This window comes from Sinocyclocheilus anshuiensis, unplaced genomic scaffold (assembly GCF_001515605.1).
Source record: "Sinocyclocheilus anshuiensis isolate Anshui unplaced genomic scaffold, SAMN03320099.WGS_v1.1 scaffold180, whole genome shotgun sequence".
NCBI lineage: Eukaryota > Metazoa > Chordata > Actinopteri > Cypriniformes > Cyprinidae > Sinocyclocheilus > Sinocyclocheilus anshuiensis.
In genome coordinates this window covers 454,595-479,595 of record NW_015554093.1, presented here as the reverse complement: position 1 = coordinate 479,595, position 25,001 = coordinate 454,595, and the positions used below count along the sequence as shown (strand labels likewise).

Here is a 25,001-nt window from a genome sequence, read left to right as displayed (position 1 = left end):
AAAAAAAAAAAAAAAAAAAAAAAAAAAAAAAAAAAAAAAAAAAAAAAAAAAAAAAAAAAAAAAAAAAGCCTTTTCCCTCCCACCATCCAAATACAGATCTTTATTGCTGCATTTGGCGCTTGATGGGAAAAAATAAAAATAAAGTAGCCCCAGCATTGTAATGGATTGGTACAAAAGCACACATGCACTTTCAGGAAACAAACATGGTGGCACTACCCTTCCAAAAAATGAAATTAAGTTGCCACGGAAATGGGCCATACTAGGACTTTTTTAAAAGCGTACCGTACCGGCCCAATTTTGGGTTTTTGTCCCGTGTCTAGAACCGGACCGCAAAAATTTAAAATGTAAAGAATCCTAAAGATGGCTGTGCACTTAAGTTTATAGAAACTTTATAAAAAATAAAAAAAAAAATAAAAAAATAAATTTAAATACCCACAAATAAAAAAAATTACAATAAAAACACATTTGTTAAAATAGTCATGCAAGAACAAAGTAAAACGTTCAAATCTCTTCCTTCAACAAACAGGAGAATTAATTCCAGTCCAGAAAGTCTTAGTCTCACACATAGGCTCCTGGAGCAGACCTCGGCGCAGAGTACTTCACGGAATAACCGCGACCGTCACTCTTCGGGCACTGGCAACACAGAAGCCCTCCACCGATGATCAGCAGCCCAGACGCACCCCAGCCGATGAACAGCGATGCTCCCAGCTCCCGCTTCTGAGCCTCAGACAGAATGGGGTTGTAGAAGTCTCTGATGACTGTGTGCGCGCACCAGCAGACCGGGATCAGGCACAGAACGCCACCCACCAGGAAGAATACGCCGGCCACGACCCCCACTTTAGCCTTTGCATCCTGATCGTCAATGCAGTTGGTGCACTTGCCTCCAGCGACAGCCAGAATAACTCCCAAGGAGGTCACGAGAATGGAGATGATAACAAGAGCTCGAGCGGCCTGGAGATCTTGTGGTAGCGCCAGCATGGAGTCATAGACCTTGCACTGCATCTGCCCTGTGCTCTGCTGCACGCAGTTCATCCAAAGGCCTTCCCAGAAGATCTGTGCGGTCACGATGTTGTTGCCAATAAACGCCGTCACTTTCCACATGGGGAGCGCGCAGATAATGATATCTCCCAACAAGCCGATGACCGCGAGGGCAGTGGCCAAAATCTGAAACCCAGCAGATGCCATTATACTTTCGTGTTAGTATGCAAAGTAGCAGACCCTATCACCTGAATGGCCGATGCAATTATTTATAGTGCGTGGTTTGTAATGTGATTTGATGCAGCTGGTCAGTATTTCCCGCTCTTTCCTCCTAATTAATTTCAAAAACAAGGCTGTCTGGAATAACAAACCACGGACATAATCATATAATTTGCACGTGGCTCATGTCCCCACCAATTTATTGAAATTCGATCTTGTTCCATTCACTTTTTAAAAGCCTCTGAAAGGCCTAACGCACTGAAAATGCATGATTCTTCATGATTTAAACATGTAACGCAAGATACATTTGCATAGGCCACATAGACTCACAAATCGGGGTTTATAATAAATAATAGCAAATGATATATATATATATATATATATATATATATAAATGATGAATTTATATATAAATTTATATATAAATGGTGAATTTACTGAAAGGCTTAAAGAAAAAATTGAATAGAAATTTAATTACCTCATTATTGCGAGATTTGTCTCAGTGTATGGTTTTCTGAACATATTCTTAAGGCTATCATTGTGATCTTTTAATAATTAAAATAACATTTTATTATCAAAGAAAATTTATTATTATTATCACAATATTTTTTCTCCCTTGTTGAAGTGAAAAAGCAGAACAGAAACAGATGTTTGCTTTTTATTTTTCTTAAATGATGCTCACACAAAACACACTTTTTTATATCACGACCAGCCATTTTTGCCCCTGACAGGGAAGAGAATAACTGTTGAATAAAGTGGTTATTTTTGCTTTCTTTTTGTACAAAAAGTATTCTTGTAGCTTCATAACACTGCGGTTGAACCACTGTCACATGGACTATTTTAAGGATGTCCTGGCCTTGAACGTGTCAGTTGCGTTGCTGTCTCAGGGTTAGAAAGCGCTCGGATTGAATCAAAAATACCTCAATTTGTGTTCTGAAGATGAACGAAGGTCTTACGGGTTTGGAACGACATGAGGGTGAGTAATTAATTACAGAATTTTTATTTTTGGTTGAACTATACTTTTAAGTCAGTGGCTACGTCACTTTGAGAGTAAAAAACACACAAATTTAATGCATTAATACATTTTCCGCATTGTTTTCCAAGGAAATTTGCACCTTGCAATTGCAATGTCGTTTTCTGATGATTTTTTTTGTACATTTTATTTATTTGAGAAATTATATATCTGTCATTTTTTCTGTCATTTCTATATAATTTGTTTTTTAGTTTGTATTTACAAACATTTAGAATTGTGTTGTGCATTTCTAATAAGAGATGTGTTCGCTGTTGTATTTTAAAGTTAAAAAGTTGTCTCTGCATGTCCATCAGTGGCATGACGTTTTTTAACACCGAGTAACTTAAATGTAATTTTATAGGAAAAAAAGAGATTTCATGTTTAAAAGTTATTTCACAGTTAAGTTTTTTTTAATCCACTTTCAGTGTGTTAATTGTTTTAAACATTAACTGAAATGTCATTTAGACAGAATTCTGGAATCTCTGTATATGATTTCAACATGTTTTACGATTATTTGTTCATTTTCAAGGGACAATATGGAACAAAATGTGTTATTTATTTGGTTGAATGTGCTATTGCACATAAGTTGAGAAAATATGCCACATTAAGTTAAATTAACTTAAATTTTAGTACAGATAAATTTAAAATGTAAGTTAACATATTTCAACTAAACTTTTCAAGTCAAGGTTACTTGAAATAAGTAGTTGGTTCAACTATTTTATTATGTCAACTAAACTTTTTAGAAATAAAAGTAAATAAAAACTTAGTCAAAGCAAAAATATAACTAAAAAAATGTAAGTTGAGTGAACACATTTTTTTTACAGTGCGGAGTTTGACATATATAATTTTTTTTCACTAACATTTCCAACAAATCAAACTAAATACATAATTTAAAATGTTTGTGACTTTAAGAGTAAAGCGTCCTTGTGTGTTTTATTGCATACATTGTTAGACAGATTAAGTGAATTTGTTAGAATGGGAAATGTTTTTAACACTTTATTTATTAAGATTTTCCAATTACAAAACATTGAAACACGTTATCAGTAATGTTATTAAAAACACAAACAGAAGAAACAAAAACAGGAAAACAAATGAAATAACAAAAAACATGCAGACACGAAAGTGTGTATCATGCCATAAATATGTAAGGGTTGTGAAGTGTTTTAGGAGTTTATATGACCAAAAGAGACCCAAATAAATATATATATATTTTTTAAACGAATCACGTCCAAAACCACATCCCTTTTTTTGCTTCTCAAATCCAGTTCGTTGTTCAAATCCCCAAATCCCACCCCGAGGAGTTGGGGAGTCTGCATATAAACCCTCTCAGTCAATAAAAACGAGGGGTGACGGGACGAAAAGAACCATGGCATCTTTGGGGTTGCAGATTTTAGGAGTTGCCCTTTCGTTTGTTGGGTTGCTGGGGTCTATTATAACCTGCGTCCTTCCTATGTGGAGGGTTACAGCTTTCATTGGCAACAACATCGTGACGGCGCAGATAATTTGGGAGGGACTGTGGATGGTCTGTGTGGTTCAGAGCACGGGGCACATGCAGTGCAAAGTCTACGATTCAATGCTCGCCCTGTCCCCGGACCTGCAAGCCGCGCGCGCTTTGCTTGTCCTCTCCATCGTGCTCTCTGTCTTCGGCATTCTCCTGGCGGTTGTAGGAGGGAAATGCACCACCTGTATCGAGAACAAAGCCTCGAAGGCAAGAGTTGTCATATTTGCAGGGGTGTTTTTCATCATTAGTGGACTGCTGTGTCTCACACCCGTCTCCTGGTCGGCGCACACCATTATCCGGGATTTCTACAACCCGCTCGTGTCTGACGTGCAGAGACGGGAGCTCGGGGCGTCGCTCTACACGGGCTGGGCCGCCGCGGGGCTGCTGTTCAACGGGGGCGCGATACTGTGCTGCCAGTGCCAGCAGAAAGAGGAACGAGCATTCGTCCCCAAATACCCGGCACCGAAATCAAACGCATCGGAAAAAGAATATGTGTGAAGAACATTTAAAACAACATCAGAACTTTTGTATGCTTTTCATTTGTATTATAAACAAGTTTTCTATAACTGACATTATGTAGGCTACAGTTAATCCAGTGGTATAACCTAGCAATCTATATGAATGTAGGTCTACATGTTAATACAAGTAAAAATAATTAATTAATTAATCGCCATAATCAAATAATGGTCAAGTCACGCAAATTTTTTTGTCTGTTGCTGTTAGAATGCAGCATTAATAGCCTATTACAAATGCAGTATTATAAATAAAAAAAAAAGACTTATTACCACCTCTTAGATGATTAACAAGTTTTCTGCCATATTGATCATTTATGTGTGGGGCGCAGAGCTATGACTGTTCAGAGATTGTATTGTAAACAAACAAAAAAACGTGTAAAGAATTGTTATATTTTGCCATTATGTTTTATCTAAAAAATAATAATAAAACATTATAGCAATATAAAAAAAAAAACAGTTTATAGGGTGTGTGGCAAGAATGCCAGTTTATTATCAACATAAATAAATAAAAATACAAAATGAAACCCATCTAGACCGTGATGACTTGATGTTTTCATTTCTTATATTTTAATTTTATTTATATTAAGTCCAAATTCATCATATTTGTACAAAATATTTTTATCTTGGAAAATGTTTGAAAATGTTTTTGATTGCTTTTATAAACTCACATGCACTTCATATTTTTAAGTGACATTAATCATTTTTAAAAATGTATCTGACATTAATACACAAATTACCAACATTACACACGGCATGTTTAAAACAGATTTTAAAATATTTCTCCTTTTTATAATCTCAGACATCCTTATTTGTCACTGACCCATAAAAATGAATAAACACTTATTTGTCATTTATTTCTACTTTTGTTTTTCCTGGACAGAATGCTCATTCCTGTTTTAAATAGATGTAGCAAGACTCTGTAATTAATGCTTGTACTTGTTTGATTTTGCACAGTAGTTGGAGTGCAAAGAGTTTCTCCCTGGCGACGATAATATCTTATCCTTTGTATGCATGGGTACAAAAGCAGCGGCACAAAACAGCAGCTGTGGAATGGTCAACAGAGGAGTGTTCACGCAGTGTTAAGCGTGTGTGTACATGAAAGAAAAAATAGTTTCAAAGCTAACATATAGAGATGTTCATGATCAGTCACTCAAACATCATTTTATTCTCATCACTTTTTTATTGTAAACAAACAATTGTGAACTTATTTTCATCAGCTTTCATTCGGTCATTTTCATTTACCAAATGTCAAAAGTCATGATAGTTTGCGTGATAGTCTATTTCAGTCATTTTGCACAGTACTTGCCACATATCTTAAAGGTTACTCTCACACGTAATCCATTGCTGGGGTAACAGATCTGGCAGGGCTGTATTTGGCTGCCACGTAGGGCCTATTGTCATTGGACGGGCAGTTCCAACAAAGAAGCCCACCACCCAGCAACAAGAGGCCTCCAGATCCCCAGCCTATATAAAGACAGGCTCCCAGCTCTCGCCGCTGGGCTGCTGTTACTAAAGGGTTGTAGAAGTCCCTGATAAGAGTGTGTGCAGACCAGCACACGGGTATCAGGACCAGAAAGCCAGCGATGATTAAAACCACCCCTGAAACGATGCACGCTCTGGCTTTGGCTGCTTCATCCTCCAAGCAGTTGGTGCACTTTCCTCCAACCATGGCCATCAGGAATCCAAAGATGCCCACCATGATGGAGATGATAACCATGGCTCTGGAAGCCTGCAGGTTTTGCGATAGAGCCAACATGGAGTCGTAGACTTTACACTGCATCTGTCCGGTGCTCTGAACCACACAGCTCATCCATAGACCTTCCCAGATGATTTGTGCCGTGACGATGTTCACTCCAACAAAGGCTGTGACCCTCCACATTGGCATGCCACAGGTGATAATGGTCCCCAGCCAGCCTATCATGGCAAGCATGATGCCCAGGATCTGGATGCCTTGAGATGCCATTGTTGCTGGACACAGGTCACTTTATGGAATTGCCTAAAGTGTCTGAGAGGTTTTAATTGTAAGGGTTTTATAGTCCTCAAACTTTGGGCGGAGTTCAAGCACAAAAAGCAAAAAGAAAACCAGATATTTGATATTCTTTGACTATTGTTTGAAGTGTATGAAGAGCTAGATAACACAAGACACCTTCTGGCAGTTCAAATGAATTTGAAAAAAGGAAGAAAAAATCAAAGCACTAAACTCTACATCTGTACTGGTGAAGGAATTACTAAATTTCAATTTAAGAAAATCAACACAGGTAATGCATTCTGGAAAATTAAGTGTTGATATAAATATGATCACTTAATTTCCTAGAATATATAAGTATAAAATAATTTTCTATAAGTCGTATTTTAAAAATATCTTAGACATACTGTAAAACAAGTGAAAGTATTCATGCAAAGTTTCACAAACATTGTTTTTTCTGGTAAAAAATTAGCAACACATTTGTGTGGTAATTCGTAACTATTTTGCGTTTTGGCAAATTGGTGGCTAACTCGTATAAATTCGAATGATCTAATGTGTATGTTTTCATACAATCTTGCACCAGAAAAATCGTAAGTTTCTGTACAAATAACATTGTACAAATTCATACAAAATCACCTCATAAAATAGTAAGGTTTTCTCATGATATTGAATTGAAAACTCCTAATCAGTGTAATTCTACTTCCTTACATTCAAATTCGAATTTTAATAATGCATCCTGTTTGCTACCACAATTCAAATTTGAATTCTGAATGGTGCACAAGCCCGGTTGCAATTGGCGTTCACAATGGCAAATTTCACTTGTTTTGTGGAAGAAAAAAACAAAAACAAATGGTCCATAATTTGTCTAATTAATAGCAGTTTGGAAACACAAGCCAAACCTCAGATCAGGGATGCGTTCAGCCCTGACAAAATGGCGCAAAACGTTTTTTAAAGGAAATGGTGGTGCGTTGAACACCCTGTTCTGATGACGCAAGAGTTGCAACTATGGCAGCTGAGAAGGCCATTATTTGTGTTCTTTTTGAATAATTTTCGGAGCCTGATGAAATCGGTAGGCTATAAATGCGTGTTTAATACTGCAAAATACGCTCGATGTTACAGTCACTGCCCTTGCCGTCCAGAATAAAAGAGAACATCCCAATCGAGTGAAGGGATTTGTGGAAACTGTGGTTCCTAATTATTGTGATCCAACATTTGCCTCGCATTTCAGGATGAAAAGACAAACATTTCAGGTGAAGGATAATCCACTTCTTCCGATGATGTGTTATGATCTATATGACCGTATTATTTTTATTGTGAGTATTATCGTTATTGCTGATCACTGTTGTTGTGCTATGCTATTGTAATATTTACCATTGTACAATCAGATGAGTATAGAAAAGTTTATTAACGTGTCACTCCACAATACAATAGCAAAATATATAAATATGTATAGTATTTTTATGTTACATTATTAATCAATGTCTAGCACACCTTCCTAAGGAAAGGATATGGACCAGAAGACATTGCAATTACTAAATGATATTTAGACAGACTTAAAGAAGTTCCAGATCTATACTTGTGCTCTTATTATTTCAGTTATTTTTGCCTTTAATGTAAATAAACATGTGCAAACAATATACTTGCTCTTGTGAATTTATTTTTATGTTAATTACATTGTGCAAGCTGTCTCTTTAATACCGCGTTGGTTTATATACATGTTGCTGCTGATTGGGCTGACATTTTTGACACACCCACTAAACAAGAGAAAACGTATCTCAAACCCCGTTGCGTACCGGAGCACACCGTTTCCAGGAAACATGTCGTTCAACCCGGAAACTGTAGCAAAACGTTGCGCACCGGTTTGAGCTTGAACTTGCCCCATGTTTAGCCTTGGCTTATTATTCGCATTGACTCTGAAAAAGAACCTGAAAAACCACACCTGTTCTGGATTTGTCGTTTGACAACTCCCTCAAAGAATGTTTTGTAAACGGGGACTCTTTTGAAATCTTTTAATTGCCACAGGGTCGGTGACACATAATGGAGGGCTGCAATATGACACCCGTGTTAACGCCCATGCAAATGCATTTTATACAGTTAATAGACAGTTGTGATACAAATATATATATATATATTTTCCCCTTTGGACATAAGTTATATCAGATAAAAATTGATGTACAAAACAGTAATATTTACAAAATCATAAAAGTTCAAATACTTGAAAAAATTAAAATACATATTAAATAGGGGGAAAAAAAACACATCAAACATGACAAATGGTTTGAGAGGAAAAATTGATCATAAGACAGATTTCAGATTAGCCTCCTTTAACTGCAGAGGTTTTTTTAATGTGGTTCCCCATTTTCCTCATTTTCTTATATGTAGAAAATATTTAGAAAACTTGTAGCATCAGTGTTTAATTGACTGCTTTTCAAGTCCTTGTGATACCTGCTGCAAACTCTTTTTGAGCCGCTACATCCTGATCAAACCAAGACTGTAAACATTATAGGCACTATAGAGTTCATTTCAGAGTTCATCATTTACACAAAGTTCTTGCCGGATGGTGCAGAAGCTGCAGACCGAGGTGGAGCGTTATATTTGGCTGTGTATTTTCCCGTTTCCTCCTTTGGTGGGCAGTTGCAGCAGAGCAAACCTCCCCCGATGATCAACAGAGCAGCGGCTCCCCAGCCCATGTATAGAGCTGCTCCCAGCTCTCTCTTCTGTGCTTGGTTGACCAAGGGGTTGTAGAATTCCTGGATGATGACGTGTGCCGTCCAACACACTGGGATCAGACACAGCACTCCAGCAATGATGAAAATCACACCAGCAGTGATACCGACCTTAGATTTGGCACTCTCGTCTTCAACGCAATTGGTGCATTTGCCTCCAGCCAAGGCCAGCATGATGCCCAGGATCCCAATCACGATGGAAATGATGGTGAGGGCACGGGCAGCCTGAAGGTCTGAGGAAAGGGCCAGCATGGAGTCGTAGACTTTACACTGCATCTGTCCGGTGCTCTGCACAACGCAGTTCATCCAGATTCCCTCCCATGAAGTCTGTGCCGTGATGATGTTACTACCAATGAAAGCTGTGACTTTCCACATGGGAATAGCACAGACCACAATGACACCGATCCATCCTATGATGGCCAGGGCGGTGCCCAGTAACTGAAGCCCAGCAGACACCATGATTTTTGTCTCTTGTTAGTCTCTTGAGGTGGCTCTCTTTGCACTGCTTACAGGTGTATGTCTCAGAAAGGCTGCGTGCTGATGCTTTAAAGGAGCCTGTAAAGCTTTGGGGGAGGGATTTCTGTAGATTGACTCGCTCTGCTGGTTTTGTAGTTACTTCATGGGGTGTGACTAAGCCAAGGCTTGAATGAGTCGCTGCCATGACATTTTTTGTTGCGGACGCAGTACCTTATATGGCTTTCTCAAAATATTATTAACCCTTAAAAATGTAAATATCTATGTAAAAATCTATAGAGGGATCAGTAAAATATACCAAGAACATGTGCATTGCACTACTAAGAAAAAAAAAGTTTTTTTTTTTTTTTCAAGGACAGAATATAAGACATGAAGTGCCGCTGACAGGAAGTAATCATGTTCCCGGGGGACACAAAACAATGTATTGGAACTACTTTTGGAAATTGTTGTGGGATCTTAGAACTCATCACTTAGTGAACTAATATCAATAAATGTAAATTAACTCATATAAAAAGTATTATTCAATTAAATAAAAAATGACATTAATGTATACAGTGGGTACGGAAAGTATTCAGTAGGACCATGTGATATTTCAGTTTTTCTTTTTTAATAAATCTGCAAAAATGTCAACGATTCTGTGTTTTTCTGTCAATGTGGGGTGCTGTGTGTACATTAATGAGGAAAAAAAATTAACTTAAATGATTTTAGCAAATGGCTGCAATATAACAAGGAGTGAAAAATTGAAGGGGGTCTGAATACTTTCCGTACCCACTGTACATTTTGTTTTTTTGTTTTTACCTTTTATTTTACCTTTTTAATTATAACTTTTATATTTTTTTGATTATTTAATTTTTATAAATAAAATTATTAAATAAAAATATCGATATAATAAGCATATATAATATTTATAATCAATTTAGATATTTTATAGTTAAATTTTAAATATATTTATTTACACAATTGTAAACAATACACATAAACAATATATTCTAATTTTGTTCTAATATATATATATATATATATATATATATATTACAAATGCGGTGCAGGATTTACTTTGAAACTATTTTCACTCAGAAATTGCTCAAATAATTACAAAGTAGAAAGACTGAAATAGTATTTTTTTGTAATATGTACACAATACTCTTTGTTTTATTTACAACATTTTTTATTTATTTATTTATTTTTAGAGTGTATAGGGAATTGTGTCCACAGCAAGGACCATTATCATATTTTTCTCTTTAGGTTTGTGCTTTGTGCTCCCTCATGGTCTACAAAGTATTAAGAAAGTGGCAACTGGTTTCATATGACACAATAGAGACATGGAGAAGTTTTCCCGAGGTTGTAGATCACTGACCATTGTCTCATCACACTCAATTCAGGTCAAAGATATCTCAAGTAAAACTTTGTTACTTCTGGATATGACACATGTAACAAATGCTATATTGACTTAGTGTCTTACTCAGTACGTTAGCAATTCCCATGGCAACTATTTCTCAAGAGTTCCCTGACATTGTGCCTCAGTGAGGGGGAGGAGCAGCCTGAATGCACCTGTACCCACCTGAGCTGGTCAGACCAGTTCCTGCTGGAGCACAGATGAAATGTTGACACTGCGTCTGGGCAAGACTGAACAGCTCATCACAGATCCTTGCATCAATAAGCCTGTTCAACTGACAATAACAGAGAATAATCAAATCTTGACAACACAGTTTGTGTTTATGTGTGTACATATAGGCTACATGCTGCTTTAATAAAGCAAGGAGAAAAAAATGAGAAACAAACTTCATTGTTATCCATAACATGAAGCCTCATTTACAAAGAGACGGGAATGAGTTGATATTGTTCCTCAATGAGAACACATTGCTTATGCTATGAATAACAAATATATCTGAATGGGAGGAACTATATTACATTATGCATAAAATATACTATCATAGCTATATTTACTTAGTGTCTTACTCAGCACGTTAGCAATTCCCATGGCAACTATTTCTCAAGAGTTCCCTGACATTGTGCCTCAGTGAGGGGGAGGAGCAGCCCAAATGCACCTGTACCCACCTGAGCAGGTCAAAGCGGTTTCTGCTGGAGCACACGTGAAATGTTGACACTTTGTCTGGGCAAGACTGAACAGCTCATCACAGATCGTCACATCAACAAGCCTGTTTAACTGACAATAACAGAGAATAATCAAATCTTGTAGACAACACAGTTTGTGTTTCTGTGCGTGTATATAAGCTACACGCTGCTCTAATAAAGCAAGGAGAAAAAATGAGAAACAATTTCATTCTTATCCACAACATGAAGCCTCATTTACAAAGAGAAGTGAATGAGTTGAAATTGTTCCTAAGTGAGAACACATGATTACGCTGTGAACAACAACTATAAAAGATCTGAATGGGAGGAACAAAAATATATTACATTATACATGCAGTTTAAATGTTTCTAGCATAGTTATATGTTGTGGCATAAATAGCAAAAATAAATAAATAAAGGTGTAATACAAAATAATGTATTCATTCACTTTAGAAGGTGTAATGCAGTCTTATAATTATCTTAACTGAAGAATAATATTAAGGCCAGTATGATGTCCCGACTTGGCAAAGGGTGTGTTTGTGTTATCCTTGTTTTTTTAAATCTTCACCATCACATTCAGAAAAATTAACAAGATATTTGAGTCAACAGAGACACTCTTGCTCATTGATAAGGGGCTGTTTCACATGGGATTGGTTCTGAGAAAGCTGTAAGCCTTGAACTCAATAGATAAACATAACCTTTTTGAGACAAATCATGGAATGTTGAACCATTTCAACTTTCCAACTTACTGATGGGTGTTAATCGTATGAGCAATATGAATATGGCATATATATAAGCAACACAAAATCAACATTTAAGGAATTTAGTGGATGCTGCATTTACAACAAAAAATGCTTTAATGTCACTTGTGATACTGCTGAGATTGCAAGCAGAATGCAATTCAGAAAGTTAACCTACATTTTCACATATACAAACAGTATTACTTAATACAGCTTAATAGTATGACATAATACTTTAAAAAATTTTCATGTTCACAATGTATTACATGTGATTGACACTGTTTTGTATTGTAAATGTATGCCCACTAGTGGCTACATATGTAATTGCATTGAAGACTGAAGACCGAGATCAGTGATGCAGCTTGTCCAACGCACACGTGTTTCGTCGTTTTATTGTTTTATTATTGCTTTATTTATTCAAGTTCTATCACATACGTCACCTCAAAACTCGCAATGAGGGTCGGTTCTGTTCCTTCTTGTGTAACAACCAGCTCCGAAACCGAAAACAAGGAGGAGAAACGGGAAAACAAACCATCTTCAAACTTTTGATAATTTATTGATATCATTTGTGGTGAAAGTGTCTTTCAGACCCCCTGTAAACGTTTAGTCCGTTTTTTGTTGTTGTTGTTTTGTTTTTTGGCGAAGAGAGAAATGTATGCCTCCTGTGCCAGTTGTCTCTTTATGTTCACATGCAGTTTAAATTATGTAATTAGATAGATAGATAGATAGATAGATAGATAGATAGATTAGTACTGCAACCAAAAGCTAGTAAAATGTTGTAAAAACGTATTGTGCTTGCTGGGTCATGGAAGTAGAAAGGTGATTCCAGCTGTTTAAAAAGAAAATAAACAATTAAAAAATAATACTAATAATAAAAACATTAATTCTACTCAGGAAATAATTACAAATACTGCAAGTAAAGTGGCCAATGGAGTGCCACAGGAATCAGTTCTCTTTAAAAGAACAATATCTTCCCACTGAAACTCATTAGTCATCAACATCATGGTGCCTCACAGAAACTCATTTCAATATTATCAGTGTTCTCTGAGAAGGAAGTAGGCCAACACACTGCAAATGATGTCATGTTCACCTATCAAACACAGACCAGTTTCAGGCACTCTTGTGAAAACATGGCAATAACTATTTCTTCTCTTTTATTTTTACTTCACATAAAAGGTTATATGGGTTTGGCATTTGTACTAAAAAGCTCTCTGGGTGTGTCCGTGTTGAGAACCACAGTTTTTATTGAATGTCCATTAAAATGTTTATTAAGTTCCTCATATCAAATAGGTTGTTTATGAACTTGGTGGATTAATCAAATGTTTACTAATTCAGAGTCTGGTTTAAACACATCACTGTATGTATTTACATGAAATTTCCCATGTGCATTCATTGCACTGTAAGTCTTTACATGTGTCAGATATCATTAAACAGATGACCCTCTCTGTTGTCTCTGAAGTTGTCTTATCAGGAAAGCATTAATTAGCAAATACACAAATCCTACATTCTACAGGCCAAAAGATATTAAGTAGCCTATAAACAAAACAAGCTAAAACGACTAAATACAGTAGAATAAATGAACCATTAGAGGAAGCAGATTAATAAATAAAATGTCAATTTAAATTTTTTTTTTTATAATTTTGAAGGGGACAAATAACACTTTATGGTATATAATGATGCTTTGGACAATTCTGTTACACCAAATACACAAAATAATGATCTTTAAAAAAGCATCATATGACCCCTTTAATTCATCTTCACCCCCATGATAATTCTGTGAAAGCCACACATTAAGAGCTTTAACATTTGTCTGGTTTTGGTATTGATAAGTATTTAATATCAATGTCATGATAAAAGCATGAGTAAAGTTTTGGCCTTTTGGTTTAACAACTTCGTTATACTTTTGTAAGCAGTAACATTCATTTTCAACATTGCCACACATTCCTGCTTTCATAAGTGTGTAGACATCTGAAGAATCGTGTCTTTTTCTCCAAAGTGAACAAAGCTTGAACTGTAATACACATTGACATAATATGATAGGTCACCACAGTTTCACTTTATCTGCTCTCTCTCAGCATGTTTTGCATTTTTAAACTAAAACGGTCTAACCTCCTCATTTACGCACATATGGACGTAGCCTATCAGTTCATAGTTTCACTTCCCGTGTACACTTGTTTTTGGGTTGCATCACTAAATTTAATCCTTATACAGCCAGGACATGGGCATCTGAAATATTCTAAATATGGCTGGATTTTATGGCCTGCAATCATAGTTGGCCTAGATTGCTACCAGGACTTTGAATTCAGTAGTTTGTGTTTACGTATAGGCCTACTGCTTACTATTGAAGAAGGAAGACTTTGTGAGACAGTAAATCGCTACTGTATTTTACTGAGGAAGTTTATAAACAACAACAGCAATGTTTTTCCAGATTATTTCCACATTCCTTGTATGTTTTAAATATTAAGAAACATATAAAATGTTATGAACTGTGAGACATGGAAACTGTGATACATTTGTTTTTGTTTATTAAAAATATATATTATTTCTTCAATAATATATATGTATATATTTAATTTTTTTGTGCATTTTTAAAATGTAAAAAAAAAAAAAATCAATTTTCCTCACTTGGATTTACTGTATGGCTTTAAAAAAAAACTAGCAGTGTATCAAGTCATATAATTTGATCATTTTTAATCAGTAGATGTGAGCAGTTTTTTTAGGTGAACTGTTCTTTAAGACTTCAGTATGCATGCATTATGTCCTACTCTAAATTTTTACATTACGTTGTTAATGATTGTCCATTAAAGAGCATTTTTTTTACATGTCTACCTTGGGTTATCTATTAACATCGACAAATAGTCCCAACCTTTGGTTTAAGCAAACTTTTACCGGAAGCTACATTGTCTAAGTGCTACACAGAAAGGAGCTCCCATTTTTTATGAGGACGCTAACCAATACCAAGATTGCGTCTTATCATCTGATGTCAGAACCCAGGTAAGTCAGCCCTTTTCTCAGAACAAGGGGAAGTTTCTACCAGGACAGAACATTCCAGCCGTCCTTGAAGAGGAGATTCAGTGTGTCAACAACACCCACCTCCATGCTTCAGTGGTCCTTTGCTGATTTTGGAGATTCCTGATGTAATTGTCTGAAGGACTTGTAGAGACAAACAGTGAGCCTCAGTGAACGCAAGAGAGATTTTGAGGGAGTTTGAAAGGAGAAAGTGTGGAGACATGGCGGCTTTCGGTCTGGAGTTAGTGGGAGTCACTCTCTCGGTTCTTGGCTGGCTCCTCAGCATTGTGTGCTGTGCTTTGCCCATGTGGAGGGTCACCGCGTTCATCGGCACCAACATTGTCACGGCGCAGGTCTACTGGCAGGGAATCTGGATGAGCTGTGTGGTTCAGAGTACTGGACAGATGCAGTGTAAAGTCTACGACTCCATGTTGGCTCTTCCTGCAGACCTACAGGCGGCTCGCGCTCTGGTGGTGGTGTCCATCATCTTGGGTGTCCTTGCGCTCTTTGTCGCTATAGTGGGGGCCAAGTGCACTAACTGCATTGAGGATGAAGGAGCCAAAGCCCGTGTGATGATCAGCTCTGGTGCCGCTTTCATAACAGCCGCAGTCATGCAGCTTATTCCTGTGTCCTGGTCAGCGCACACCGTTATTTTGGAGTTCTACAGTCCAGTTATTCCAGAAGCTCAGAAGATGGAAATAGGGGCATCGCTGTACCTTGGCTGGGCTGCCGCGGCACTGTTGCTGGTTGGGGGCTCCATCCTGTGCTGCAGTTGCCCACCGAAAGATGAGACGAGGTACCCGCCACAAAGTCGTATCGCCTACTCAGCTCACCACTCAATGGCTCCAAGTACCTACAACAAGAGAGACTATGTCTGAGGACATCAGAAGACTTTTGATTTTTACTGTCTGTCTTTCATTGAAAGATAATTGTGACATGTGAGTTGGAGGTAACTCAAAATTTTGTTTACTTTTTCTCCACGTGAATATTTCTATATGCTGTTGTTTTGTCCAATCAGTGTCCATTGTCACTCCACACTTTTTAGATACACTTTAGCACCACTTGCATAAATCATGTGTAGTATGTTGTTTTCTGTATGTTTTAAATCAAATTTGTAAGTTGATTTATAATGGGAAAACGTCAGTGGTTTTATTTTTGTTGTCTTGTGTGCTTTCATTTACCATTTTTACTTTATTTTTATTTTTAAAGTAATATTTTTATACTTTCATTTAAAGTATTTCATTTAGAGTAGTAATGGCTTAAAACAAAATGGAAAATATTGTGCTAATATGTTTATACTTAGCTTGAATTACAATCAACTCTGTTAATGTTTAGTTGTGTTTATGGTTTATTTCAGTGGCATTCTCATTCTCTGAAACCCTGTTAAAAATCGGATGGACAACTGTCTAGATATGGAAAATATCTACACAGCAGCTTTGGCCTTTAGCAATGATCAACAGCCAGATATTTTTTTCTACAGCCTGTCTGTGCGTGTTACAAAATAAAATACAAGTGGATGTAGCAAAACTGACAAAAGGGAAACATGTTTTGTTTCTCTCATCTGACCAGACTGGATTTAGCCTCTAAATTCAAGTTCCACTGGACAACACAACAGAGAATATATGAGACTATGTGCAGGCACCTCCCAAAATGTTGTCAGATTATTGTGCAAGTTTGTGTGTTTGTTGTTGTTGTTTATCACTGAATAATTAGAACATGTATTTGAATAAGTATAACTGATTTATAACTTCTTGGTTAATAAAAAAAATAACACCAATAAATTAAAAAATCTCCATGTCTTCATTTCAGATCTTTGATAATTTGTTGATTTTGAGGGCTTTCCACTCTACGTGCTTGCCCCTGATATATCTTTTTAAACATCGAGTACTTTTACCCCTGGGTTAAGCAACATTTCACATGGTAACCGTGTAAAACAGTGGGGTGCTATAATGTTTTAGCAACTACTTATAAAACAAAGCGCGCTTACCTCATTACATATTCATGAGCTTAGTACGTCGCAGAAACCTGCATGCGTACAGCGACGGCGAATGCGGTAACTATGGAGAAAAGACTACATTTGTTAACCTTTGTAGGTTTTACGCGATTTCAAGCAGCTAGCGCTTCTTTACGTGGCAAATCTGGCGACATTTTAATCGATATATAAGCAGATTTTAAAACAGGTCGCGCCCCTGTCACGAGCTGTAGGCCTAGTAGACCAAATATTCGCCTATTATCGACCTCATATGTGCACTGGGCTACTGCACGCCTAAATCGTATGACTAAAGGGTATAATAAACAGATTAGTAAAGGCTATCATTTGAATGAGGTATAACGAAAATGTTAGCAAAAATATTATAATACAAATCTTCAATAATCAGAGAAATCCAACTCAACAGCTTCACGTAGGCATGAGTGAATAAAAACTTAGCAGTGTTATTGCTTTAGTTGACACTTGGACCGGTAAAAGTGAATGCTTCTTAATATGCATTTCACCAGTTCATTTGGTAATTTGTTCATTTTGCAATTTTACAACTAAGTTTAATCAAGGTATAGACGCCATATTTGATGCAAAAAAAAGAGGCTGTTTGGGGGACGGAGGTTCTCGTTGTACTGTCTGACTTCACGTCCGTTTTTCCACATCCTTTGTTTTCTGAAGTTTTATGTTCTCTAGAATTATGTTTTGGGAAGACATGCCAATAATGCAGTTTCCTCACATTATAGGACTCTTCTATGAAATAGCATATCCTGATTAGTTACGTCACTAAAGCCAGTTGCTCTTGATTTATGATGCTGTAGACTAAGAGGAAACGAAGTCAACAATAACGATTTTTCTGTACATCTGTTAAAACCAATACTCATACAAAAAAAAAAAAACTCTTTTGAAAATGAAATAAAATCAATTCATCAATGCTGTCTTGAATCTTAAGAAAGTTCATATACAACATCACTAATGTCTTCACAGTGTGAAATAATAAGTGTGATTCAGGCGAAATATTAGCCCTCTTCTCCACCCCCTTGATTATTGATTTGTGCTTGCAGGTGCTTTTTCCTGGTTGAGCCTGTTTCTCTACACCACACAATGTTAGTAGGAATTGGATTACAAGGGAAAGCGAATACCAACATATTGTTCTTCTCCCCGCAGTAGCCATAGCAGGCAGGTGACTTGCACAAACCTGTATCACATCCCCGTCATCACGTTAAGGTCCTCCTCCACTCGCACCTGTCTCTTTGGGAATATAAAGGCTGTTTGGCTTCACAGCACTTTCACAGGCTACACAAAGAAAGAAAGAACTGGGACGCATACATCTGTATTGACATCTCAGCACTAGGTAAATGACATTCCTCCCTCTATTTTTTAATCTTCTGGTAGTACAGCTTTTATTTGTGTATGATATTCACGACTAAGCTATATCTCCTTTTCCTAGGTTAAAAAAGTACGCCTAAAAGTCACCATGTCGATGGGAATGGAGATCGGGGGCATTGCCCTGGGCATTATCGGTTGGATCATTAGTATTGTCACTTGCGCTCTTCCAATGTGGCGTGTCTCAGCCTTTGTTGGCGCAAACATCGTCACGGCACAAGTCATCTGGGAGGGTTTATGGATGAATTGTGTCGTACAGAGCACCGGACAGATGCAGTGCAAGGTCTATGACTCCATGCTGGCTCTATCGCAGGACCTTCAGGCTTCCAGAGCCATGTCGGTCATTGCCATCATCTTGGCCATCCTGGGCGTGTTGATCTCCATCATGGGCGCCAAATGCACCAACTGTATCGAGGATGAAGCATCCAAGGCTAAAGTGATGATCGTCTCTGGTGTGATGTTCATTATTGCCGGCATCCTGGAGCTCATTCCGGCGGCATGGGTGGCACACCAAACCATTCGGGACTTCTACAACCCGTTACTGACCACCGCTCAGCAAAGAGAGCTTGGGGCATCCATCTACATAGGGTTTGCCGCTGCTGCTCTGTTACTGATTGGAGGAGCAATGCTGTGCTGCACCTGTCCTCCACAGGAGAAGAAGTACAAGTCACCAAGAATGGGCTACTCCGCTCCACGCTCCGTCAATGGTGGATATGACAGGAAGGACTATGTTTAAAAATGGTTTTCTTGTAGAAAAATATGAGCAAAGAAGAATTAGAAGGATTTGAAGATCTCACAGAAAGGGTGGAGATGCTTCTGAAAGGACTCCGCAATGAAGGGTCATATGATGCTGTCAATATTTGCTTTTTGTCTGTTTAAGACTGACGTGTGTGTGTGTGTTAAGGGCTGGTTTCGTAGGTCTACCTGTCAGGGATTTTGTGTTTATACATTTCATGTTTTATAATGTTTTTAATATGCTGTTGTTTAAATTTTCCTGTTTTTTGTTCAGCTGTTCTTTTTGTGTGTGTGTGTGTGTGTGTGTGTGTGCGCCATTTGATACCCAAAGGTCAAAATTTGTCAAAATGTATTCTTTGTTCTTTGTAAGCAGATATGAATAGGCAGAGAGATATTATATGTAACAGAGACAGAGACATTTTTTAGGAAAACAGTCGCTGCTTCAGTCTGATGGCTTTTCTATCACTTATGTATTTTGACCGGAAGAGGAAGACTTTACTCTTTACATGTATTTGCTTATGAAAATTTCACTGGACAAAGACACTGAATATGTATTTTGTTTTGTTTTTGCTTTTAGATTTTAGTTCTTGAGGTTGTACGTCATCGCCTTTCTGTATATTTTACTTCAAACTTTATGTACACTCTTAAAAATAAAGGTGCTTCACGATGCCATAGAAGAATCTTTTTGTCTAAATGGTTCCATAAAGAGCCTTTAACATCTGAAGAACCTTTCTGTTTCACAAAAGGTTCTTTGTGGCAAAAGAAGGTTCTTCAGATTATAAAAAGGTAAGAAAGAGATGGTTCTTTAAAGAACCTTTGACTGAATGGTTCTTTGTGGAACCAAAAATGGTTCTTCTATGGCATCGCTTGAAGAACCTTTTGAAGCACCTTTATTTTTAAGAGTACAATTGTTTTATTATTCATAGATATTTTACAGAGTTAAGAGACACTGTTGAGTGTATTTTCTAGATAACCATTTAAGTACTGTGACTGATATTAAAATTTAATCAAAATTGAATGTGCAGAAAAGTTAAATAGTACAATAGTAGGTATATAAAACAAATGGTCAGTTACAGCACACAATAGACTGTTGGAGCGGTTGTACCTGTTCGGCATATTGTTGTACATTTGGGGGAGTAATGTGAATACACATTCTGAGAGCGACCACTCAATTTACAAACCTTAGGCAAGCTATAATTGTTTGCTATAGGTGGTGACAGACTGATCCGACCAAAACCGGTCTGAATGACTGGAAAGGGGAAGAGGGATGGTGATTAAAAAGAAAACGTATAAAGCAAAAAATGTTTAGTTTACTATATGCATATACTGAATGTCTGTACCTAATTCTATTGTAAATTCAACAAAACTGCAATAAAAACAATTGAAGCACAAGTTACATTATTCCTGGTAATTCTTGGTAAAGAATTCATTCTTGGCAATTTTTGGTGGAGTTTATTTGAAGCATAAAATATATAACCATAGGTTGAAATGGAGACTCTGGGTTGTGAATTCTATTACAAAGTCAGGCATCAGGCCATGAAACTGTGGTGAGTTGCAAACACATAACCCTAAGGGATATTAATACAAGCCTGCGCTCTGTAATGCTTTTGCCATAGAGACAATGCCTCTCAAGGTGACGCCCTCTTCTCCACCTGTCAGAGGGGGAGGGTAAACTCCACAAAGGAAAATGACTCACCTGGTGTGTTTGCTGTAAGGCTTATTCAATGCAAAGCTATTCAATTCTCATCTAGAATATATAGAGCATTTCTGTAATTATACATTTTATTATTATTACATTTACAAGCTTATATTTGTGCTTTTTGCCTGCATGTTGAACAAATCCATTTTAACAACAATAAGTAAACTGTTGGGTAGAATTAAACGAATTGCTGCTGTTTTTGGTGTAGAAATTGAGGAAGAGTTTAAAGTGTTTTCTACTGAAAACTGTAATTTAGAGAGATCATTGTTGAGATCCATTTCAGGGCAAACATGAAGACAAACAGAAAGATTACCCAGAACAAAGATTTATATATGCTGTATGCTCTGCTATTGTATTAATCAACAGATCATATTGTTCCAACAACACCACCTCCAAGAATATTTACTTTTCATACTGAGAAACATATTTGTCACACACTCTTTTAAGAAAAGACTGTAAAAATAGTGTGCAGTATACAGTGTTTGTGTGAAGCAACTTTCCGTATTGATTTTTTACTGGTGTTTTCCTTGTATTTTGAATTTCACATTGCACTGTGGTAATGTGAGTAAAATGTAAGTAAACTACTGGCAGAAAATAACCAGTGCCCTTCCTGTTTTTCTACTGATTTTTTGTTCTCCATACAGTGCATACTTGTTTTAATTATTCACTGATTTAAAAAAAAAATATCCACAGTTGAGTATTGTGTAGAATAATTTTTCTAACATATATTCAACTGAAATTATGTATTTTGTAAATCTATAAATGATTCATTATATTCAACAAGGATTAATCATATTCTGTTAATTACATCTACTTCATCTACACTTTATATAATGTGCTAAATCATTTAAGAATTACAATTTCATAAATAACATTTCAGAAAGCAAATCCATTAATAAAGAGGATGAATACTAATCATAATTCTCTCAGCCTGCAGTGTTGTTCATCTCAGGAATGTGAAGTGAAGGTTTCCTCCCCTGGTGGGAGAAGGTTACAGACAAACGAATGTGTATCAATTTTCTCTCATTCTTTCCAGTCAACAGACTGACTCTTTTACAAAAGGAATGTTATGCAACCTATGCAACATAATCTATCTTGCCAAATAAAAATGAAACAATATAAATGATAATCAGAGGGCAAATTTCAGTTCTGGTATTTTCTTCACCTTCTCCTCCCTAATTAATGCATTATTATGTTTGATTACAGCTATTATTCACTCATTTAATGTAAAAACTACAGAAGACAGGTTCAAGGTCAAGGATCAAGATCAGATATGCAATGGAAAGATTTCTTTATCATAATATTTTTCCATTCACACGCTCTAAAAAATGCTGGGTTAAATATAACCCAGCGCTGAGTTAAAAAGGGACAAACCCAGCTATTGGGTTGTTTTGACCCAGCGATTGGGATCAAAACAACCCAACCGCTGGGTCAAAACAACCCAATAGCTGGGGTTGTCCCTTTTTAACCCAGCATTTTTTAGAGTGCATTTTAAGATAAACACAAACAAAACAAAAAATCTGTATGTGTTCCATAAAGGTGGTGATGTGATGTCACAATTCATTCTGCCCCTTTGAGTTTCTAAAGGAACCTAACTACATTATTAGTGTAAAATGGGTGCAGGGTAATATTGAGCCACAAGAAATCACAGCTGGTTGAAGGTTAGGTGGAATGCAGTAGCTTACGGTATGTGTTCACTGTTCAGTTGATTATAGTTTTACACAACATAAAAAGCTTGACAGATTTCTTGAGAGCTGAGATGTGTTCCCCAATTGTAAGCTGTTTTGGATAAAAGCATCTGCAATATCTCAGATTTATAATTGAAAACATGGATTTTCTTGTTTGTAGCTACATCTGGACCTAATTGTTGTTGTTCTTCTTCTTTTTATTTTTCTTCTTCTTGTTATTGTTGTTGTTTATTATATGAAGGCAACTGTTATTATAATATATATATGATATACTATATTTCTCAATAACCAGTATTATTACTAATAAATGTTTCCCCACAGTGATATGACAATATAGTTTTGTAAACACTGTGAAAGTTTGCAGGATCTTGAAAACGACACGGATTTTCCTGGAGATATCTAATTGAAGAATATGGAATTATGTTACAAAGGCTGTTCTAGTTCACCTGCAGTGTCGAAAATGAAGCCTGTGACACGTCACGTGACCGAAACCGTATCAGGCGAGATTTTGCTTATGTTTACTGAAAATGCCTGGCGGAAGTCTGCTTTAAATGTCAGACGGTCAGTTCCGTGAGCTTTAGGCTACTTCGAAAATGAAGGACATTTCCCTCTTAAATCCCATACAGTGGCATAGCAGAAACATGTTTATTTAATGGGGGCAAATTAGACTTTTACGTCCAATATAGCCTCTTTGTACTTTTTAAATGTATTTAGGCTAATGTGTATTGTTGTGTGTTCGTAGTCTCATATTCATTCCCAGCCAGGTGTCAAATAAATTCACTTTTACATTTTTTAAATCCCAAGATCACGTGATCATAAACTGCCAAATAACTTATCTGCAGTGATCTTCCAATGTTCAGTTCCAGACCCGTGAACGTCTGCTCTGATAAAACAGGTATCTTGCTCTGATCTTTTAAAATTTATTCAAATGTATTAATGTATACATGCATTAATCGTTTACAAAATAAAAAGAAGGACCAGGAAACTTTACTCAAGCCTTTACAGTTAGGCTATAATAAATATAGGCTAACTATGTCACCATACACAATGAGTAAAATATTTGGTCCAAAACAGATTTCACTAGGCTATAGTACATTTACAACTTATTTACATCAGTTTAAAAGTAAATCCCATTCATTTCCTAGGGCCTTTAAAATAGAAAAAAATGGCCTGTTACATGAACATACCAAATAATTTCAGAGATCAATATGCATCAAATACGCTATTATTCAGCAGTGCAATCTAACATTTTATTTTTTCCTATTTTTTTCCTCATTGTGTGTCCTTTCTGCATGTGTCCTCACCATGGTTACCGTGAGCTGCTTTATCCCCACTGCTGGGTTGCCTATGGCAGCAGGAGACATGGAGGAGGATGAAGCTCTCACTCTGTCACTTTCTCTTTAGATGCACAGAAACAAATGGCAGTTGGCCCTCTTAAGTTGTCTGAAATAAGAGAGGGGAATGTGAAAGCGGTTAACCCTAAATAACCTTCATTGACAAAACAAGGGTGTAGCTACAGTATGTCCTGTAAATGTGGGAAAACATGTTTAATTGGTTACGTTGAACCAAGAAAGGTATACAAACTACATGCAAGCCATTAAATGTTCCCAACAAAATATGTATTAAAGTACTCAGTGTAATTAATTGTCTTTAAACTTCCCATAATGTTTCATTTGAGGATCTGGTTGATAACACTGAAAGCTTCTTCTTTTAATTTTCTACTGCCTATTATTGTTTTGCGGTGGAATATTTGGTCTTGTGTCCATTTAGTCACGCCATTGTGTGTAGACTTCCCCTTAAAGGGGTCATATGATGCGATTTCAATTTTTCCTTTCTCTTTGAAGTGTTACAAGCTCTTGGTGCATAAAGAAGATCTGTAAAGTTGCAAAGACTAAAGTCTCAAATCCAAAGAGATATTCTTTATAAAAGTTAAGAGTCAACCATGCCTACCTAAAACGGCTTGTTCTAACACGCCCCCACATATCTACGTCACGATGTGGGAAGATTTGCATAACGCCGCCCAAATGTTCACGCAAAGAAAGAAGGCGTAACTTTTATTCTCGCTGTAGTATTGTTGCTGCCGCCGCCATGTCGTGAAGGCGCTGTGTGTTTTGTTGTGAAAGCAAAACTACTTTGTTTGGCCTTCCAAAAGAGGACGATATCCGCTTCGCCATGCCATGCAAACCCGCCGGCCGCTCCTTCGTCGAATCCGCCGGCCTCTGCTCACTCTAGCTCGCCGTGTGTGACGCTGTGTTTCGTTGTGAAAGCGAAACTACTTTGTTTGGCCTTCCAAAAGAGGACACGA

The 25,001-nt window shown here is 36.9% G+C and overlaps 6 protein-coding genes across 7 annotated transcripts; 3 read left to right on the top strand and 3 right to left on the bottom strand.

The window, feature by feature from the left end:
* Positions 1–434: 434 nt before the first annotated feature.
* On the bottom strand, positions 435–1,240 carry LOC107669404 (claudin-like protein ZF-A89). Its single transcript, XM_016461612.1, has one exon. It carries the CDS (start codon positions 1,183–1,185, stop codon positions 559–561), a length of 627 nt encoding a protein of 208 aa, XP_016317098.1. The 5' UTR covers positions 1,186–1,240; the 3' UTR covers positions 435–558.
* A 2,316-nt stretch (positions 1,241–3,556) lies between these two features.
* LOC107669311 (claudin-like protein ZF-A89) lies at positions 3,557–4,348 on the top strand. Its single transcript, XM_016461477.1, has one exon. It carries the CDS (start codon positions 3,576–3,578, stop codon positions 4,206–4,208), a length of 633 nt encoding a protein of 210 aa, XP_016316963.1. The 5' UTR covers positions 3,557–3,575; the 3' UTR covers positions 4,209–4,348.
* A 1,204-nt stretch (positions 4,349–5,552) lies between these two features.
* Positions 5,553–6,188, bottom strand: LOC107669323 (claudin-4-like). Its single transcript, XM_016461492.1, has one exon. It carries the CDS (start codon positions 6,186–6,188, stop codon positions 5,553–5,555), a length of 636 nt encoding a protein of 211 aa, XP_016316978.1.
* Positions 6,189–8,185: 1,997 nt separating this feature from the next.
* Positions 8,186–9,451, bottom strand: LOC107669399 (claudin-4-like). Its single transcript, XM_016461608.1, has one exon. It carries the CDS (start codon positions 9,374–9,376, stop codon positions 8,729–8,731), a length of 648 nt encoding a protein of 215 aa, XP_016317094.1. The 5' UTR covers positions 9,377–9,451; the 3' UTR covers positions 8,186–8,728.
* A 5,764-nt stretch (positions 9,452–15,215) lies between these two features.
* Positions 15,216–16,266, top strand: LOC107669380 (claudin-3-like). Its single transcript, XM_016461579.1, has one exon. The coding sequence runs from the start codon at positions 15,435–15,437 to the stop codon at positions 16,089–16,091; it is 657 nt and encodes a 218-aa protein (XP_016317065.1). The 5' UTR covers positions 15,216–15,434; the 3' UTR covers positions 16,092–16,266.
* A 961-nt stretch (positions 16,267–17,227) lies between these two features.
* LOC107669381 (claudin-3-like) lies at positions 17,228–19,574 on the top strand. 2 transcript variants are annotated; one of them, XM_016461580.1, is made up of 3 exons: positions 17,228–17,266; positions 18,356–18,542; positions 18,639–19,574. In XM_016461580.1, the coding sequence occupies exon 3, from the start codon at positions 18,666–18,668 to the stop codon at positions 19,308–19,310; it is 645 nt and encodes a 214-aa protein (XP_016317066.1). In that variant the 5' UTR covers positions 17,228–17,266; positions 18,356–18,542; positions 18,639–18,665; the 3' UTR covers positions 19,311–19,574. The 2 variants fall into 2 exon arrangements, with proteins under 2 accessions (XP_016317066.1, XP_016317067.1); XM_016461581.1 differs by having other exon boundaries at positions 17,231–17,266; positions 18,253–18,542.
* The last annotated feature ends 5,427 nt before the right edge of the window (positions 19,575–25,001 follow it).

What these genes read in the sequence shown, in the direction of transcription:
- LOC107669404 (XM_016461612.1), bottom strand. Translation starts at nt 1,185, where the DNA reads ATGGCATCTGCTGGGTTTCAGATTTTGGCCACTGCCCTCGCGGTCATC.
- LOC107669311 (XM_016461477.1), top strand. Translation starts at nt 3,576, where the DNA reads ATGGCATCTTTGGGGTTGCAGATTTTAGGAGTTGCCCTTTCGTTTGTT.
- LOC107669323 (XM_016461492.1), bottom strand. Translation starts at nt 6,188, where the DNA reads ATGGCATCTCAAGGCATCCAGATCCTGGGCATCATGCTTGCCATGATA.
- LOC107669399 (XM_016461608.1), bottom strand. Translation starts at nt 9,376, where the DNA reads ATGGTGTCTGCTGGGCTTCAGTTACTGGGCACCGCCCTGGCCATCATA.
- LOC107669380 (XM_016461579.1), top strand. Translation starts at nt 15,435, where the DNA reads ATGGCGGCTTTCGGTCTGGAGTTAGTGGGAGTCACTCTCTCGGTTCTT.
- LOC107669381 (XM_016461580.1), top strand. Translation starts at nt 18,666, where the DNA reads ATGTCGATGGGAATGGAGATCGGGGGCATTGCCCTGGGCATTATCGGT.